At 37.7% G+C, this 19,835-nt stretch overlaps 1 protein-coding gene across 4 annotated transcripts in view; it reads right to left on the bottom strand.

Moving 5' to 3' along the window:
* Positions 1-1,099: 1,099 nt before the first annotated feature.
* The window catches only part of FAM114A2 (family with sequence similarity 114 member A2), a 34,255-nt gene continuing 15,519 nt past the window's right edge, over positions 1,100-19,835 (bottom strand). For all 4 annotated transcript variants that reach the window (XM_055325543.1, XM_055325542.1, XM_055325540.1 and 1 more), the window contains exons 9-14: positions 18,001-18,080; positions 10,053-10,175; positions 9,404-9,543; positions 7,736-7,808; positions 4,333-4,386; positions 1,100-2,437 (exon numbers count right to left, since the gene is read on the bottom strand). In XM_055325543.1, the coding sequence (XP_055181518.1) occupies positions 2,336-2,437; positions 4,333-4,386; positions 7,736-7,808; positions 9,404-9,543; positions 10,053-10,175; positions 18,001-18,080 (572 nt within the window). In that variant the 3' untranslated portion in view covers positions 1,100-2,335. The remainder of the gene's footprint in view (positions 2,438-4,332; positions 4,387-7,735; positions 7,809-9,403; positions 9,544-10,052; positions 10,176-18,000; positions 18,081-19,835) is intronic.

Consider the following 19,835-nt stretch of genomic DNA (forward strand, 5'->3'; position numbering starts at 1 on the left):
TGTAGCCACCCCAAATGGAATGAAGCACGCACCATTCAAAAATCATCACCATAATTCAATAGGTTCCAAAGCATCCCCTGAATTTACCTTTTCACCTGCCAACAAATTTTTATGCTTACTTTTCTCTCTCTACTCCATCAAGGAACTTTCATTCTTTTTTTTTTTTTTTAAAGATTTTATTTTTATTTATTCATGAGAGACACAGAGAGAGAGGCAGAGACACAGGCAGAGGGAGAAGCAGGCTCCATGCAGGGAGCCCGATGTGGGACTTGATCCCGGGGCCCTAGGATCACATCCCGGGCCAAAGGTGGCGCTAAACCGCTGAGCCACCCGGGCAGCCCGGAACTTTCATTCTTTTTCACCATATTTTAGGTGAAAGGTAAGCAACTGTTACTCAAAATTAGCTGGTGTTTTCATTGTTGCTTCACGAATGGTCTCCTAAATACACTGAAAAACATCTGGGTAGATAGGGGAGGCTGACAAGGGCGAATAAGAAAAAAGTGGCAGTGAGTCACATTTGCCTTTTTTAAGGTCTAATCTAAAACCAGTCTGGGGAGGTGCCTAAAAGAGTCACTGTTCTGTTCCCCATATCTAAATCCCTCTTCTTGAAAGAAAAAACGTAGCTATGTTTCTAGACTGAAAAGTAAAAACTGCAAACCGCCATTATACAGGCATCTGAACAGACAGACAGCAGTGTGAGCAGTTCCTAAACCTTGCTCAGGGGATCCAGGTTCACACACAGCAACTGCACTTGAGACAGCAAACCAGGACTGGGGACACCAGCTTTCATAACCATAGGCAACTGTTTTTTCTCTGAAATTTCAGAATTACATTAGGAAGGGTGAAATTTACCTAAAAAGAGAAATGTTCACAAAGTTTTCTGATCATATTAAAACAGAATATAAGCAGAGTAACATTTTAGTGCTACTGGTATACCTTTTTAGCCCAAATCTATTTTCTCCCTGCTTATAAACCACCCATGCCCCAAATAAGGGTATGGAAATGGTGCTGAGATCAGTCAATGTTACATCTTTGTTCTGCTATTTCTTTGGTCTGAAAAAGATATTGGGGCTCATGTTTGGAAAAGTAAGTGAAAGGATCAAGTGACACAATTATTACTTTTTATTTAAATGTTTTAGAAGATGAGTGGTAGAGCTCACAAAAGTTACCTCCAACAACAAAGTTGGATATTTTTTTTTAAAAAGAGTGGATACCAAATAACTTTTAGGAAGATAACACCTTATTAGCCTCTTACATTGAAGAGAGCAAAAGAAGGCTTAAGATCTAAAGGATAAAAGTTGTATTTATAAACATGCTAAGGAATACATTAAAACAAACAAAAAACAAAAATAAGGAAAAACATATTGTATCTTACAGGTTAAATCCTGTTATAAATGATTTCTATGGGACTCTACAGTCCCCTTCAACAGCATTTAAATAACAAAAACTCCATTACTGAAAGAGCTTGAATACTCCTTTGGAGCTGGCTATTACAGAATTTATCCTGCACATAAGGTATGCATGAAAAACATCCTGGAGAGACTTGGAATACCTGCAAACATGAAATTGTTTCTATAAGTTGCACTTATTGGTCTGGAACCCCCTTGACTGGGGTTCAATTACAACTTGAAGCTTGTCACCTTAGGGTAGGAGAACAATTTAAAGCCAAAGGGCACTTTGCTGTAGTTAATTCATGTGGCTTCAAATACATTTCAGAAGTTTCTCCTCCATGCCAAAGACCTATTGAGAATTAAAGAGCACATGAAACTTTCTAACCAAGTCCTAAGAATCTAGGTAATCATTACAGTTTCTATATACTGTTTTCTTAAAGCCACAGATTTTATTATAGAAAGGAGAAAGGTCATGGCATCGACAGATCAAGCACAGGACTTCTGGAATACTAAATTGTTTCTCTCTTGCTTCACAACCAATTATATCAGTGGGCTGCAAAATCATACAGAACCATAACAAAACTGTTAGTGTTTTTGCATCATGTCCAATAAAGAGCAATATTTTTGCCTGAGTCTCCCATTAACCTTTATCTAGAGCTATTATTCTTGAACTTTCCATAAAAATTTCTTCTCAAATAATTTAATAATTCTAACAACTTAGAAGGGCAGTGTGAAGACCTGAATGTTTCACCCAAGCAGTGAAGGCAACAAAACTCCTTTAAACCTGCTCTCCTGCCCAAATTTTATACACTAAAAGAATCCTTTCTCCTTCCCTTCTGCAGGGGTACCCAAAAGAGAGTGGCATTTCTTGGCCACCACAAGTTTTGGGTTGAATCCTCTCTGTTCTTCAACGTTCTGACAAAGACCCTGGGCCTGTATATAGCTCATGCCTCTGGTAATTCAGTTTTGTTCTCAATGAGAGAGATCTCCAGCACAGGTAAGAGCAGCTGAAAGGCATCCTGAATATAGGAAGCACTGTTTGATGCCTGTCAAGATTGAAAAAAAGAAAATATCACAGTTACTTAAAAGGGAAAATATATTAAAAGACAACAACAACAACAACAAAAAAAAAAACAGATTAATTTGTACAATCTAACTGAATCTCTGGGCTGGCAAACAAAAGCACAAACTAACCATGTTAGTAAAACTTACAGAGGCAAGAATGAAATAGCTCTTAAGAGATGACAGTACCAAAAACAAATGTCAGCATTTTTTGTCCAACTTGTCCATCAGAAATGGTAGCTATTCTTTCACCTTCTGCTCAAATTCGGCATTTGAAGCTTATTTAATCCTTTACTAAATGCTAGAGTCTGTCACAACATTCTAGTCACTTACTCAAAGGACTCTGGAAGGCTATGAATCTTACACCAATAGGATTTTCAGTCCATTATGATAGCTCTTCTTCCATGAACCCAATACAATTAGTGAATACAAGACAGGTACTACAAATATGAACAAGGAAAACTCCTTTCAAAGATGATACAGTATAGATATATTTCTATCTGGCACAACAGACATAATTATGAGAAGCATCGTGGAATCACCATGCTCAGAGTTTGCCGACTTCATATATCTGACAAGTTCTGATCTTCCAGAAGAATAATAGAGAGTTCATTACATTAAGATAAAAACATATAATTTCAAGGGCAAGGATGTTTCAAATATGTAATCAAGAACAATCAACTCCAAACAGCAATAAGGAAAGCCCATTAAATGAGTTTACCTTTTTCGGATTTATCAATAGCATGTACTCCTATTTAAACTTTAATGTGACATTTGCTGCCAAATTTTCAACCAAAAGAGACCTCAGAGATCATCTAGTTAAATCTATTATATTGCACATAATGATAATGAGATTGTCAAGAAGGTAAATGCCTGGTCCAGAGTCATAAAGCAAATCAGGGGAGATCCAGGACAGGACTAGACTCCCGGTTTGCAAACTTCTCACCTATACCACTCTGCCATCTACTAAATCACTTTTAAAAACATTGTTTAAGTGTTAATTATCAGAATAATTACCCTGATATTCAAGAAAACTGTGCAGCTAAGGAATTAAAGGCATTTCCTTGATAATTTTAAAAGAATTTAAAACTAAAGAAGTAACAGTCTAATAGTTAATTTTTTTCAATTCATATTTAAAACCTAACCAATTATCTCCCCTGACTTACATAAACACATTTTATTTTATTTTATTTTATTTATTTATTTTTTTTTATACATAAACACATTTTAAACAGATCATCAAAAGTTCAAATAGTTTACACAATTCATTTACAAGACAGAGTTTTTAAAACATGGCAGGCAGAAAGTGTCACACAAGGAGACAAATAATTGATCATATGACCTTACATCCCCCTTTTCCATGGACTTAAACCACCCACCTCCTTAAATCTAATGAACTGATGAGGATTTTATAAACACAGTACCTTTGATAAAACAAAGCAAATCTCTTGGCAAGGAAATGGCACAACAAAATGTTTTGTCTTGTTTTGTAACAAATCTCCCCTATATAAACTTTAGTCTTTTTGGAAGCAGTATTTGCCTGTTTGTCATTTTCAGCTCTTCAAGTCTATACCTGGTCTCCAGAAGGTGTTTCATTACTAAAGATTGTCCATCAGCTGCCAGTGGGTAGTACTAACTACTGAAAGCCTACTGCTGCTTTGCAGTTCATGCAAGAGCTTCATCATTATGCTTTGTAATAATGAAAAGGGAATATGCATCAACTACACACCATTTTGGTCATACCTGCATCAGTATGGCTAAACTACCAATCTGGTGAAAAAACAAAAAACAAACAAACAAAAAAAAAAAAAGACTGAAGAAGAGCTGATTAATAAAACATTATACCCTAAAAGTTAGAGACTTATAATTAACTACTAACCTCCAGAAATACTGCAGTGATTAGGGGATTAAGGATGTCTGCCTTTTCTTTGACCTAGAATAAAAAAAAATATATGGTTAAGTGAGCACTGCAAATTAAAAAAACACAACAGTAGACGCAGTGTGATCCCACTTTGAAACATAAACACACACACACACACCCATACATAATATAAGTATAGAAAAAGTCTGGACTGAGAAAGAGCAAAATATAATCTCTGGAAGTGCTTTAAGTTTCCTTTTATATTTTCCTATGCTGCCCAACTGACAGTGTATTCCTTTATAGTTTTGTTTTTGTTTTTTAAAATTTTATTTATTTATTCATGAGAGACAGAGCGAGAGAGGCTGAGACATAGGCAGAGGGAAAAGCAGGCTCCCCTTAGGGAGCCCAATGTGGGACTCAATCCCAGGATCCGGGGATCACACCCTGAGCTGAAGGCAGATGCTCAACCACTGAGCCATCCAGGCATCCCCAGTTGTAGGTGTTTTGTTTTGTTTTGTTTACTTTAAAAAGTATTCATTTTGGAAGAGGGGGTAGAAATGATACACATGACCAGAAACTTCAGAACAATTTTAAAATGGAACATGCAAATAAAGAACATGTGCTCAAAATATTCAATGGTTTTTAAGATGGGTTATGTGGAAAACATGGAAATAAATAATGGAAATTTAACACCGCCATGTGTTAGCACCTTATAGTTGATTTGCTGGGTTAAAGTATCTTTATGAAACACATGGAAAGATTTGGCCTCAGAAGATTAACTTCAGGAATCCCAGAAGCTCTTTTAAAGACAATATTATGGAATAAAGAGATAATCCCAGGATTATCCCTTATAGGAATAATATAAACTCATAAAGTAAGAAAAATTAATTTGGGCTATGCTCTTGATAAGTTTAAGAGCCTAGAATTTGCTGCCACACTGGCACTTAAATACTTATTACAAAGTGATTTTTTTTGATTGAGGTATAAGTGACATACAACACCATACTAGTTTCAGGTGTACAACATGATTTGATATCTACATATATAAAATGATCACAATAAGTCTAGTTAACATGTGTCACCATAGTTAGAAAAAGATTTTTCCTGTGATGAGAAGTTTTAAGTTCTACTCTTAGCAACTTTCAAGTATACACTACATAATTATTAACTATAAATCTATTATGCTGTACTTTACATCCCCATGACCTATTTAAAACTGGAGTTTTATACCTTTACATCCCCTTTACCCATTCTGGCCTCCCTTCACTCCCCCACCTCTGGCAACCACCAATCTGTTCTCTGTATCTATAACTTGGTTTTACTACAAGGTGATTTTATTTACTCATTTAAAATGCCTTGATTTGATCCTAATCCACGGTTACTGATTTCTGATCGCATTCTACAGTTTACACACCTTCAGTAAATTTTTACAATTCCTTTAAAAAGGAAAAAAAATACTTTAGCTGTTTTAATTACAACTCTCCTCTTGGTTGGCAACTGTAGAGTATAAGGATTGCCACAGTCTAAGTAAGGCACTACTCCCTAAAACTACAGCCAAACTTTGGGGGCTTTATTTTAGTAAAGTCTACATTTCCAGTACAGATATCAAAGAGTAGCAGAAAATATACTGCAGATTTCATAAAAAGAGAAAACAAAAATAGATTGCAAAAATCTGCTAGACACAGAAAAGATGATCCAAAAACTCACACGAAAATGCGTAACGACCCAAAAAGATAAAAGATCTTGTAAAAGAAGAACCAAGATGAAGATTTCCACATCTTGATTACAAAGCTACAGTAATCAAGACAATATGGCACTGGTATATGGATACACACACATAAAATCAACAAACAGAAATGAGAGTTTGAACCAGTTTATCTATGGTTAAATGATTTTATCATTCAACAGGGAAATGCTTTTCAACAAATGGTGTGCTAAGACAACTGGATATCCACATGCAAAAGAAGGAAGGTGAAACCCCACTTCACAATGGATCATTGACATAAATGAGCTACAATAAAACTCTCAGAGGAAAACATAGAGGAGTAGATAGATCTTCATGATCTTGGATTAGGCAACGATTATTACTGAACGGTGATAAAAGACAATGATGACAAACTGGACTTTGTCAATATTAAAAACTTCTGTGCAGAGACACTACCAAGAAAGTGAAAAGACAACCCACGGCCTGGAAGAAAAGACATGCGTATCATGTTATCTGATAAAAGAACTTGTACCCAGAACATATAAGGCATTCCTAAAACTCAGTTATAAATAGTAAGTAATAAAAAGGCAAATAATTAAAATAATAAATGACAAAAAGTAATGAAATAATCCAATTTATAAAATAATTTTTAAAAATAACTCTATTTGAAAGTAGGAAAAACTAGAAGACATTTCTCTAAAGAAGACATACATACGGCCAACAGTACATGAAAAGAAGTTCAACATCATTAGCCATCAGGGAAATGCAAATAAAAGCTGCAATGAAATACCACTCATACACTGTTCAAACAATGAACAATAGCAAGTGTTGAAGAGATTGTGGAGAAATTGGAACTTTCATACACTACTACCAAGAACGTAAAATGATACAGTTACTTTGTAAAACAGTCTGCGAATTCTTCAATGGTCCATAACACCCATATGACCCAGCAATTTTACTCCTACCTATACACCTAAGAGAAATGAAAACACACATGCATGTTTGTAGCAATATAATTCATTATAGCTGAAAAATGGAAATAATCCAAATGTCTATGAATTAATAAACAGAAAAATAAAATGTATATGTCAGGGTGCCTGGGTGGTTCAGCGGTTGAGCATCTGCCTTCAGCTCAGGTCATGATCCTGGAGTCCCAGGATCGAGTCTCACATTGGGCTCCCTGCAGGGAGCCTGCTTCTCCCTCTTCTATGTCTCTGCCTCTCTCTCTCTCTCTCTGTTTCTCATGAATAAATAAATAAAACCTTAAAAAAATGCGTATATCCATAAAATAGATTATTTGGTAATAAAAATAAATACGGATACATGCTACGATGTGGATGAACCTCAAATACATTAGGCTAACTGAAAGAAATCAGACGCAAAATATCACATGATGTATGACCCCATACATATGAAATGTCCAGAATAGGTAAATCTAGAGATGGAAAGCATGTTATTGTTGCTTAGCGCTAGTAGAAAGTGGAGGGGAAGAGAATGCAAGTGGCTGCTGAAGGCATGAGGTTTTCTGAAGGATGAGGAAACCATCTAAAATTACATTAAGGTCACAGTTGCACAACTCTGTAAATATATTAAAATCAATCTACTAAATGGTACACTTGAAATGGGAAAATTTTATGGTATGAAAAATCTTAATAGAACTGTTTTTAAAAAGCCCAAAGAACAGACATTAGCCCAATAAGAGGCAAGAATTCTTACCCCAGCAGTTGTTAGGCAAGTGGTGAACTCTTTAGACAGAGAAGACAACTCTTTACACAACACAATTGTCATCCTAGGAAAGAAGTGAGCAAAGTCAGGAGGGTTCCTTGTTTTGTTTTTTTTTTTAAAATAAGCATATTTAACAACTATAAGAAAACAAATCATTCCTGGGAGTAAATGTGAAAGAGGAAAGCTTTTTTTAAAGGGAAACACGCCTTCATCAGTTACCTAATTTGGGGACCCATTTGAGCAAGCATTCATGCTACAGAAAGAGGTTTAGTCCTTGGAAAAACATTTTTCTGCCAAATCCTCTAGGAAGTACTAGATTTTCAAGTTATATCAAAGGAAATAACTAAAATACATTTTAAGGAAATAAGGTAGTACTTAAAAGATACTACATTCTGTTCACGAATGTAGTTAAAGTAAATATGCATTCATTCATTCAACAAATATTTATTGAAAGTCTTCTATTTACCAGGTACTGTCCCTTTTTTTTTTTTTTTTTTAACCAGGTACTGTCCTAAGCATTGCGGATATATCAGTAAACAAGTGAAAGCCCAGTTTCCATGGATTCTAATTTACTTGATAATTAGTAGGGAGACTATACATATGTGTGTTTATACACACATATACCTACTGTACACATACGCATATACGTATATGTATACATGTAAAACCAGATATATAAGTAGAAAAGTGGAAGTAGCCACTTTTCCAAAGAACAGGCTACTCTGGGAGTGTGAGTCCCTCATCTTAAGGATGTTAAGACAAAACCAACCCCCTGTTGTGGGATGTTGCAGAGCAGTGAAGCTGTAGGTGAAGAAGGGGTCTGGAAAACATCAAGGGCCTTTCCCAATCCTAACAAACTAGACACTACTACACATTTTTTTTCTAATGAAAATTCTCATTATTTAATTAGATTTATTTAGAAAGCAGTCCTTTTTTGTCTCTTGTGACTATCTACTTAATATTATTTCTGAAATTTTTATTCCAAATCAGCAATATGGTGGAAAAGGGGCTTAGGGATTTAGCCTGGCCTGGGACTAAATCCCAATCTGCACAAGCTGGGTAGATTATTTCATTTCTTTTGAGTGTTTCCTCATTTATTATTTTATTTTATTTTATTTTATTTTATTTTATTTTATTTTATTTTATTTTATTTTATTTTATTTTATTTTATTTTATGTGTGTGTTTCCTCATTTTTTTAAAGCTGGACTAATACTTACCTTTAGAGTTGTTATAAAAATTAGAAATGATAAACGTAAGCCCCTTAGCAGTCCCTTAGAGCCTAGGACATAATCAACATTCAATAATGGGTATAACCATTATTAAGAATTGAGGTTTTAGAACTATTCTGTTTTTACTTTTGTAAAATTTTATTTTTATTAAAACTAATAACATGAGACCTAGTTTTCAGATTATCAATAATAAAAATTAATTAATAAAACAACCAGTTAATAAAAACATTTATAATGCAGAGTTATGGCTCAGTGAAAAGAACCCCTCTGGCTACTTAATAACTAAAACCCAAAATGAACAAACCTCTAACCTGTGGATGGTACAATGTGAATAGCACCTTTTTGAGAGGAAAGTTTCTTAAACTTTGGAAAGAAGCTGAGAAAACTCTGAGCAACTGTATCTTTTATAGGGATACTCTTTATACTTACTGGGAAAGAGTTCTGCTTCTTTCTATGGCTGTTACTTCCTGCTTCTGGCCATGCAGAACCAGAGCCGCTGTTTTGTGAAACAGTTCAATTGAGTAGGCAGTCAGCTCTGCTAGGCTCCGGATTGCAAATGCATGTATATCCTGAACGGAAAAACAAGACAAAGCACTGTTTTTTTATTTTTTTGGTTTTTTTTAGCCCAGAAGAAATGACATCACTTTGCTTCTCTCATCCTGTAGGATTTGGTATCTTGAAAGCAGCAGAGACCAATGGCTGCCCTTCAATAAACCTCTTCTACCACAGCAGTGAGGTCTTTTAACAACTGGACTCAAAATTACAAAAACAGTAGCTTCCCTGAAGTCAGGTGTGACCATGTAACTATGTTTTGGCCAAAAGATTTAGATCAAAAGTGTCTTGTTGCAGCTTCTGGGAACTTTCCCCATGATATAACACACAAACACACCCTTAGTCTCTTTTCCTTCACTCCTTCTTTCATTCCATAGTCTGGAACGAGGTTGCTGCTATACTCTTGGATTACAAGGGTGAAATGACGAGTAGTGGTGCAACAAAGAGAAGGTGCCTGCATCCCTGGTTGTGATACCCACATCTCCACACCTTTAAAAGAGAAAAAAAGGTTTAACTGCTCTGATACCTCTATTGAATTTTTACTGATTTGCTCAATTTTTTCTGTTTCCAACTGTTTCTCTCCATCTTCCTTCTCTTCTGATGGCTTGGCCAGAGATGTACTGATCCATTCGTAGGCAGTATTCCTTGCCTAAATAAGAAAAAGATTACTGCCCATCAACAGTTCAATTCAGCTCACCAAGAGGTAACAGTATGCATTGTGCACCTACCAGGAACATGTTAGCATCATGGCTAGCATCATGTAAGTCAATGCTCTGTTCTCACCCAAACATACATTTATCATACATGTATCTACTTACCTTACCACTTCTCTTAGAACACCTAACACTACTGTTCACTCACTCCTCGTTGAAATTCTCTAATCCTTTGGCCTTTTTGAAAACTGGGGTAAAATTTACATAAAGTGCACAAATTTTCAGCACACAATTCAAGAAATGTTTACATGCGTATGTGCCTTTGTAACTGTGACCCAGATCAAGATACAGAACCTTCCCATCACCCCACAACAGAAGGTCCCCTCATGCCCATCCCTAAACCCTTGCCCAAAGGTAATCACTCTTCTGTCTCACTGTAAATTGATTTTACCCATCCTTAAATGCATACAAATGAAATCTTAAGTCCATTCTAATTTGTGTCTGACTTGCTATGCCTAACATACTGTCTGTTAGATCCATCCATGCTGTTGCAAGCACCAGCAGCTCATTCTTATTTCTTGCTGTGTGGTAGTTCATTTTATACATATATCATAATTTACCATTGTCCTGATAATGGGCCTTTGAGTTGCTTCTTGTTTTGACTTTTATAATACCATCTTCCAGTTCTGCCTCCCCCCTTATAAGCATTCCTCCTCAGACTCTTGTATGTATAGATCCTTATTTTTCAGCCCCTTAAATACCAGCATCACCTGGAGTTCTAGCCTGGCTCTCTACTTGCCTAACCCAACTCCCTCTTCCCTTTGCCCATTCTTTTTCTATAATTTTAAATATTCCCTACCTGCTGCTGACTCCTAAATCCTTATTTCCAGCACTGACTTCTCAGGAAAACAACACATTCCAGCTGCTTACTGGACATATGTATCAGGATATTTCATAGACTGATCATTCCTCTTCTCTTCAATGGCTCCCCATCAACTAGACCATGTTCTTTCATGATTGAAGAAGTACCCATGACCTAGACCTCCAGCTTTATCTCTGACCACTTTCATTTTAAGATCTAATAATAATGACCTATAAATATGCCTGTTCTTCACTCATGCTATTCCCTTAGGTTAAAATGCCCTTCCCCACCCTCTTCTTTTCTCCAAATAAAGGTAGCTCTTAGTTTTCTTTCAATCCTCCACCCAGACAGTGTTTCTTCCAGGTAACTTTCAAAAACGTTCCAGGAGACTGGGCACCCAAACAACTCTTTTCTGCGTGTCCACAGTCCCCTGAGAACCCATTCATCTTAGTACTTACCAAAATTAAATGTGTCTATCTCCTATACAAACATTGCTATAGGATAGTTACAGACTGTCTTACTTGGATTTGCACACCCACTATCCAGCACACTACAAAGGACACCTACTGTTTTTATCTAGCCAGCATCCATATCTCCTTTCTCTTGGTAGTAGGTTCCAGATTTTTCTCAGTTCCTGTGGTTCGGGTAGGGTTGCTTCCATCCTCTGGTTCCAAGGGTTGGCAAACAATTCAGGTTTTTACCAAGAATATTAACCCCCCTGTCCATACAGTGATTACTTCATGGATGGAAAAGTGACCCCAACCCAGGTCAATGGGCATTAGCCTCAGGACAACTGATAAAATTATTGGGGAAGGGAAGCCTTCCTTCTGTTGGGAGTTACTCAACTGGAAAAAAGTTACCCTTAAGTTGTCAGTAGTCATCCTACCACCATGTGGAAAAGATTCTCTAAGAATAAAGCCAAACTAAAAGAACACAGAGTCAAGAGACTGGTGTGGGGACTGGGGTGGGGATAGGTGGGTAGAGAGCCATGCCTGAAGTCAGTCTTGCCCCTTGATATTCTGGTTTCTTGAGCTAATGAGTGCCCCTTTTTTCTTAAGCCAGTCTGACTGGAGTTTCTGTCATTTGCAACTGTGTGTGTCCTGGCATCTAAGAAAAGGTTTATTGTCATTAAATGAAGGCATCCACTTGAGGACCTCTATATGGACAGAATGTGCTCAGAGCTGTAACCAGGCAATAGGAATCCACGTAAGATTAGGAGAGTCATTCCAGCTGAGAACTGAGAGTCCCATGCAGGCTACATCATGAACGAGCTAGAGCAGAATCTATGTACCCAGATAATTCATTTCAAGGTTCTTTCTCCTATGACACAGGAACTCCCATAGAGTTCATCTATGAACACCTTCAAGAACAATCTGGCTCTGATCTATAACTCCCCTATGCATTAACTCCTCAAATTAGGGGGATCCTTGGGTGGCTCAGTGGTTCAGCACCTGCCTGTGGCCCAGGGCGTGATCCTGGAGACCCGGGATCAAGTCCCATGTCGGGCTCCCTGCATGGAGCCTGCTTCTCTCTCTGCCTGTGTCTCTGCCTTTCTCTCTATGTCTATCATGAATGAATAAATAAGTTAAATCTTAAAAAAAAAAAAAAAAAAAAAACAACTCCTCAAGTTAAATAATAATAATTGTATAAAAGATTGGAAACAAGAAAACCCGAAGTGTGCTAAGAAAACTGTGAAGCAACTAGTAAAACCAGAGCAGGCAGTGCATTTATTCAGTTCATCCATTACAAATATTTACCACACATTGTCCTAAGTGCTGGGAACAGTAGCGACTAATATAAACCATGGTCCTACTCTTCTTACTCTAGTGCAGAAACATAGCAAGAAACAAATAAGTGAAGAAAATAAAATGGAGAGATGGAGAGAGAGTGTGGACTGGATGAGAAGGCAAACTAGGTTTGGATAGTCAGGAGGGATCTTGAGACGTGATTCCTGAGCTGAAATCTGAAGTTTAAAAGTTTAAAATGCAAATATTTAGAAAATGAGTGTTGTAAGCAGAGGGAAATCAGGTGGGTGTACTCAAGGAACAGAAGGAAGACCAATACGGGAAAAGCATGGTAGAAGATGAGGTTGGAGTGGTGAGATTTTTAGAGAAAAGGACAGTGAGAGATGAGGCTGGAAAGAATCCTAAGAGATGACTAATACTCTAAATAAGTATGGGAAATGTTCTGCAATTCCTTTCAAGAAATAAAACGAGAGCAAAACCAGGGATTGATTTATCTTGGATTAAAAGAAGGAAGAAGGGGATCCCTGGGTGGCTCAACGGTTTAGCGTCTGGCTTTGGCCCAGGGTGTGATCTTGGAGACCCCAGATCGAGTCCCACATCAGCCTCCCTGCATGGAGCCTGCTTCTCCCTCTGCCTGTGTCTCTGCCTCTCTCTCTCTCTCTCTCATGAATAAATTAATAAAATCTTTTAAAAAATAAATAAAAGAAGGAAGAAAAACAGGGAGACATAAGAGCACACAAAAGAAGAAAATTGGTATCATAAATGTAGTATACTTGAAGGAGCTATTTTAGCAGGCATAGTACATACTCAAAATGACCACTCTTGTAATAAATACATTAAGTGAAGTCATTATGAACTACTGTGCCAATTCAAAGTAATTTATCAGACCTTTCAAAAATCAGCAATGCTACCCAGACCTCACACCCACAATTCAGTCTGGAACTTCCCACTGGTGAGACCCGGAAACTTAGGAATTAAAAGCCACCTTTTAAGAGGTTAGCTTCTCCAACCACTTATTCTATCACTTGGGGTGGGGGAGGCCTAGAAAAGAAACAAGATTTGCCAACATCACATGTGTCAGAATAAGAATCAGACCTATGTTCTCAGACTCCTGCTTCATTGCTTTTCCCCTATATCACACAGTCTCCCATATAAATCCTTGAAGAAAATCAGGCCCTCGTCTTTAACTATTCTATCTCTTATGACTCAACACCCAAAATGTAAACAATGTGAAGATTGCTTTCAGAGAATGACCAGAACTACTAAACATCTAAGGGGTTACTTGCCTTTTTAAAATGATTATATGATCTCCTTGTACAGAAATTATGTCTTTTCCATTACAGTTTCCCTAGTACCTAGCAAAATAAGTTACATACGTATATTTATCAAATACCAAAATGTATACTACATAGGAATAGCTTCTATAGATAGGACCATCAATGGTGAGCATGTACTATGAGACAGGGACTCCATAAAAGCTTTGTGTGTATTATCACATTAATTCTTCACAAGAACCCTATATCATCCCTATCTCACAGATAGAAGAACTGAGGCAGAGAGGTTAAACAACTTGCTCAACACCACAAAGTAAGAAATAGTAAGTCTGGGATTTTAAGGATCAATAAAGCAAAGATCCAGCCTTGAAGAAATTTGAGATTTAGGAACGTGGAGCACCTAGGGGACTTAGCTGGTTAAGCATCTGACTTGATTTGGGTTTGGGTCATGATCTCAACATCTTGGGATCAGGCCTGTGTCAGGCTCCACATTCAGCAGGGAGTCTGCCTGAGATTCTCTCTCTCCTTCTGCCCCTCCCTCTATGCACATTCTCTTTCCCCCTCTCTCAAATAAATAAGTCTTTAAAAAAAAGATTTAGGATGGAAGAGAAGATATACACATTTAAAAAAACAAATGAAAAAAACCTATGATAAATGTATAAAGATATATATGCATAAGGTTAAGTGAAAAAAAGCAAAGTGCTAAAGAACATACAGAATATGTTAACTTTTGTATAAGAAGATAATGAATATATCTGCTTATCTTTAATATACATCTACTTACCTAAAAAAGAAACACAAGAAGGACATGCCAGAAAGCAAGAAAGTTTAATATCTAAAAGGAGGGCAGCCCCAGTGGCACAGCAGTTTAGCGCCGCCTGCAGCCCAGGACGTGATCCTAAAAACCCTGGATCAAGTCCCACGTCAGGCTCTCTGTATGATGCCTGCTTCTCCCTCTGCCTGTGTCTCTGCCTCTCTCTCTCTCTCTGTCTCTATGAATAAATAAATAAAATTCTTTAAAAAATAAAAAATAATAATAATTTAAAAAATAATAATAATAATATCTAAAAGGAGAAGGGAAAATGGAGCGGATGGGAATTACACAGTTTTGACTTTTCAGAAACATGACAATACTCTATATATTTGAAAATTAACATGGGGGAAAGCAAATAAATCATACATTCTTTCCAGAGGCTGGTTTTATGGTAGCATGGGCAAAGAAATGAAACTAATTCAGATGCATAAAGAACTGAGGAAATAAGGACGTGTGCTAATGTTGGAAAATTGGATTTCTCACTGTGTTAAAAGAGAGATACAAATGTGTCGTGAGGAAAGGCAAAGCAGGAAGAACCATGTAGAGATGGACTGAAATTGGAGTTACCAGGGTGAACTCAGATCTCTAATGTATGTACAATATACAAATATAGGGGTGTGTGTATCTGAATACATTTCCTAGCTCTGCCCACAGGGCCTGGAAGCAAAGACACCCCAGCAGTGATGAGCTCCCACATGTTAGCCTGTAATACTAAAAAGAAACCATGGTTCCTTGAAAAAATGGCTAATTCCAGGGCTGGCATATGGAAGGTACAAAGTGAGTCCAAGATATCCTGTTATGCCAGAAAATAAGGAAATACTCCAAACAATGGTAAGTGCATGTCACACAGGAGTCCATTTGAAGGACAACTTGAATACCAAAATAATTTAAAACCGTAATGAATTACAAACCAAAGGAAAGAAACAGAAACCCATGAGATCATATTAAGTAACAGATAATAAATAAATAAGAGAAGGGAGAACTCTTAAACTCTTAACTAGAGTAGAATGCCAAGAGCCAACTGATAAATGTGGGGCAAGTGCTGGGGTTAAAACAAATCATCATTTTGCAACCATCACTGGAAACACTGGTGCAGCAAGAATCACAGATGCTAAATCTAGAAGGGAAATTATGATGAGGATCAGGGTATCTGTCTTATGTCTCTGCACAGAAAGTTTATTAGTAACAGAGGGAGTCAATCATAACCACACAGTGAGAAATCAGGCAACAAGGCACAATGAGGGGAAGATGTGCCTTGGGTCCTGTGCATTGGGTGTGACAACATGGGAAAGATACATCATCACTTAGGAAGTAGCTTGCTTGGAAGTGCATAACCTGATGTTAATCGTGAGAGAACATCAGACAAACCCAAATGAGGAATACTCTATTTTTATACACAGGGGAAGAGAAATTTGTATTTCTCATAATAAAAAATAAGGAAAAGTGGGGAACTACTCCAGATGAAAAGAGGCTGAAAGTACATGACAATTAAACACAATCTGTGATCATGTACTACCTTCAATGTTAGAGGAAAAAGTTTAATAAAAAGGTTATTGTTGGGCCAGTTGCCAAAACCAGAATGTGGTCAAGTGGACAACAGATTAAGTAAAAATATGGTATCAGAGGCGCCTGCGGGCTCAGTCAGTTAAGCATCTGCTTTCAGCTCAGGTCATGATCCCAGGATCCCAGGATCAAGCCCCACATTGGGTTCCCTACTCAGAGGTGAGTCTGCTTCTCCCTCTCCCTCTGCTGCTCCCCCTGCTCCTACTCTCACTCTCTCTCTAATAAATAAAATCTTTTTAAAAATATAGTATCAATGTTAAGTTTACTGTGGTGATAACTACCGTGGTGACATAAGGGAATATCCATATTCTTAGCAGGTACATACTAACATATTTATGACTAAAGTGCTATCGTATATACAATTAATTTCCCAAAATAGTCCCAATAATAGCAATGTGCATGCATGAGCGTGTGTGTATGTTTGTGTAGTGCTGTATGGGGGGAAGGGGAAGAAGGGGGGATGAAGGGGAAGGGATAGGAAAGGGAATGAGAGAACAAAGGCTCAGACATAACTGATGAAATGTATGAAGTAAAATATTACTAATAGGCGTACCTGCATAAAAGATACATGAATGTTATTTCCTTTATCTGTGCAATCTTTCTCTAAGTTTGACATTATTTCCAATTCAAAAAACACTATGATGATACATGTCAGAAAGTGCTGTAGTCAAGTACTACAGTTGAGATAAAGAAGATGAGTGCCTAGGGGATGATCTAAAAAGTTCCTTGGGGAATGCAGCATTTTAAATGGAGATGGGAGAGTGGGATAACAAATCTAGCATCACATTCCTTACCCTGCAGTATCCAGATAACTGTAATGGCTGTCCTGGCCAGGCAGCAGTGTGTACCTGCTGCTAACTAATCCGGAAATGTATCTGGAGATTTTGAGAGGAGGGTACAGAGGCAGCAAGCAGCCCAAGACCCAGCGGAGAGTGACCCATGAGTTGGCAGTAGCATATATGCTATATGTGTACTTCTCTGGAAACAGACCCTCCCTACCCACTTTAACTAAAGCCCTTCCGTGTTCCAAGTGTGTGAAGGTAAGTCAGACATCGCCATCAAAGACCAAGGCCTAAAAGCTGTGGGATTTTCATTCTCACATGCTAAAAGGTCACTGGGCTCTGGGAAATGGTAACCTCCATTCAGGCCATAAGGGCAGGGGCCACATCCCATTATCTCTGAATCACTCAGAGACCTAAGAACACGAAGACCCCAATAGAGGCTAGCCACTGGGAAAACGAAGGCTGGGGAGCACCGCCAACGCTATGGTCTCATGTGAGCTTTCAGATAAGCAAGCATTCCAAATGAAAACAGCTGAGGATGGCAGATGTGTGGGGCAGGCTCCACTGGGGAGGGCAGATGTGAGATGAGGGTAGATGTGAGATCTGCATGTTAACCTGGGAATCCAGGAGGCAGGCAGAAGATAGAGAACTCAGGATATATACCCAATTTCGTGACATCCTTGCCAGGAAGCTAGAATTCTTCATCCGGTAAATTGACAGAAGTAAAAAAAAAAAAAAAAAAAAAAAAAAAAACGAAAATCACCAAGAAGTAATAACTTACCTTGGTAAGTTTCTCAGGTTTGGAGGAGACATGCAGCTGGGAAAATAGCTCTGTTATTTCTTTGGTAAAGTCTTCGTCATCTAAAAACAAAACAAAAACCAAGTCCCATGTAAGATGCAGCAGAAAGACTGATGGGGTGGGTAGGTGCTGAGGAGGAAGAGGAAAGGCACGGCAGGAACAGCAGCAGCAATTTAAATGAGCAACGTGCTTCAGTGCTTACAGAATCTTCTATAGATACCAATGAATTCTTTCGATGGGCTTATAAAAAGTGTCATTATCCCATTTTAGAGATAAAGAAACTAGGCCTTTAAGTGGTTAATTTACTTCCCCCAAATCTCATAGCATAGATTAGGAGGCAAACATTGGCCTTCCCACCCCAGTCCAAATCCCGTGCTCTTTATATTATATTCCAGATGTATGAATGAGAACTGGTGAAAGCAGTACTATGCCTGTGTTTTGAAGAAAGTGGAGTCAGGACATAAAACATGAATACAACTTAGCCAAGAGACAAGGAAGTCTCAGTGAAAAAAGTAATACAGGCAGAGGTGAAAGAAAGCATGGCAATAAGTTTAACATATTTGGGAGTGCTATGTAAGGGAGAGGTAAGAATAAAGCTAGAAAGTTAAGGAGAATCCAGGTAAGAGGGCCTTAAAAACAACAGTGAGGAATTCAAACTTTTTATTGAGGGAGTGAGGAGATGCTGAATGATTTTTAAGAGAGACAGATATGTCCAATTTAAATTTTAGAAAGATCCACTGGTGCATGGTGAAGGATGAACTGAAATGGGAACAAGAGGGGGGCCGGGGGAGTGGGCAGGGAGGCTGAGGCAATGATCAGGGATACAGGTGGAAATAATGATGGGTAAGAAGAAAGGAAGAGGAAAAGGGATCCCAGAATGTTGGAAGGAGGAAAGAAAGCTGTTGGTAAAGAAGCCTGAGAGATGATGGGAAACATAGAATATTTGTATTTGAGAAACATACAGGCAAACAGGTAAAGTCAATATAAACAAAAACACACACACACACAAACAGCAAGAAATGCTGTTTTCCTTTCCACTCATCTAAATCTTACTGAATTTTCTCAGATCAAGGAAGGCTTCTCTCAACTGTACAATGTAGGGAGAACTCTTGCATGCAGTAGAAATCTTCTAGCACTTACAATCTCTAAGTGTATTTCTGAGTCACCAGTTCATGGTTTACCAGGGCAAATTATTACTGCTTTATACCTGTTTTTTCCCCCCAAAACCCTTAGAAAAAAAATTCCATCTTCATTCTTCTCTCTCCATCTGCTATCCTTTTACCTTTCTCTCTTGGTGTTCAAGACAAAATTCAAATGGTTTGGTGATCCCAGGTGTAATATGGCCTGGGAAAAGCTGATCTCCTTAATACTACAGCTGTCACTACATAAATCCTCTTAGCAGCTCCTAATCAAATCCCACTGTCTAAAAACCTAAAATCTGACAGGCGTTTTGCTTTTCCAGCAAAGCTTCTAAATTATATGGGAGCAAGGGAGTATCTGAATCTATACTGGGATGCACATACCCCAAGGAGTTCACAAAATAACCCAATAGAGTACCGGGGGGCGGGGGGGTGGGGAATAACTTTTATTTTTGGGCAGCAGTGTGTACCTGCTGCTAACTAAACCATCCTTTAAAAACATCTATTTTAGAGTATACTTTAGAATGTAAGTAATATATTATCATAGTAATACATGTATATAAACATCAAATGTACATACATTAGGTCTAAGTACTCAAAATCTTTTACTGCTAAAGATTGATCCAAAAATGTTTGGAGATCGTGTCATGTAATTCCTCCAGACCTAAGTATAAAATG

Source organism: Nyctereutes procyonoides, unplaced genomic scaffold (assembly GCF_905146905.1).
Source record: "Nyctereutes procyonoides isolate TBG_1078 unplaced genomic scaffold, NYPRO_anot_genome, whole genome shotgun sequence".
Classification (NCBI taxonomy): domain Eukaryota; kingdom Metazoa; phylum Chordata; class Mammalia; order Carnivora; family Canidae; genus Nyctereutes; species Nyctereutes procyonoides.